We start from the raw sequence: 906 nt of genomic DNA, 5'->3' as shown, positions 1-906 counted from the left end.
ATTGCTGTCTTGGAGCAGAGATGAGCTAGGACTGATGCTATCTGGTAGACAGAGCACGGCGTCGGTTCTATACACACATTTGCTTTTAAAGAGTACGAGTACAAGCCGATTGCGCTGCGGCAATGTTTGGTTGGCCACTGCTGCTTGCGTGGCAGCATTGCCGGAGCTTTCCGCAGCATTTCCCACGGCAAGTGCCACATTGCACGATACCTCCCATCATTTCCCACCGCTTACCACACATTTACCACGTCGACCGGAAATACCCACATCGTTTCCCACATTTATCGCATCAAAGAGCAAACTCAGAAAGCAGCTCTGAGAGGCGCAAGCGCAACATGAATTACTAGTTGTCGTATGGACTTGCTTTGATTTCCTAGTGACGGACACATGACTAGTGTGCACACGTCGGTACAATCCACGCGTGAACGTGCCCTGTCTCCCTCCATGTCGCCGGAGGTTGTTCTGGTTGACGCCAAGATCGGTGGGCGGATCGGTCGGGTTCCTCGAAAGAGACTGTCGTGTCTGCAATCTCAACACTGTGCCGGGTGCGAACTGCGTTATGCCACCTTGCAGGCGCGCGTAATGGTGACTCACACACCATCTGTGTTCGATGCCGATGTAGCGCAGGTTCTTCTCTGCCACTTGGATCTTGCTCGACTGTCTTTGGCCATTCCATTTCCACATTGGCCGCCGCCCACCATGATGCACAACATCGGCGCTGTCTTTCTCCTCTTGGCGTCCATGGTCGACGCCAAGGGCCTCGACACGATCCTCTCCAAGGCCACGTTCCAGAAGCTCTTCCCGAACGCGCTGCCCATCTACCAGTACGAAAACATGATTGCCATGTCCCAAAAGTACCCGGCCTTTGCCAACACGGGCAACGACGACGTCGACAAGCGCGAGGTC

General features: G+C 54.4%; 1 protein-coding gene across 1 annotated transcript; it reads left to right on the top strand.

The window, feature by feature from the left end:
- Positions 1–699: 699 nt before the first annotated feature.
- Positions 700–903, top strand: SDRG_13352 (hypothetical protein; the record flags this gene model as incomplete). Its single annotated transcript, XM_008619434.1, has 1 exon — positions 700–903. A coding segment is annotated over one exon (204 nt), but the record flags the coding sequence as incomplete, so codon positions are not given.
- Positions 904–906: the final 3 nt, after the last annotated feature.

This window comes from Saprolegnia diclina (assembly GCF_000281045.1).
Source record: "Saprolegnia diclina VS20 unplaced genomic scaffold supercont1.59, whole genome shotgun sequence".
In the NCBI taxonomy this organism is placed as follows: domain Eukaryota; phylum Oomycota; class Saprolegniomycetes; order Saprolegniales; family Saprolegniaceae; genus Saprolegnia; species Saprolegnia diclina.
Note: the sequence above shows the minus strand (reverse complement) of the source record. Positions and strands in the feature narration are given on the sequence as shown.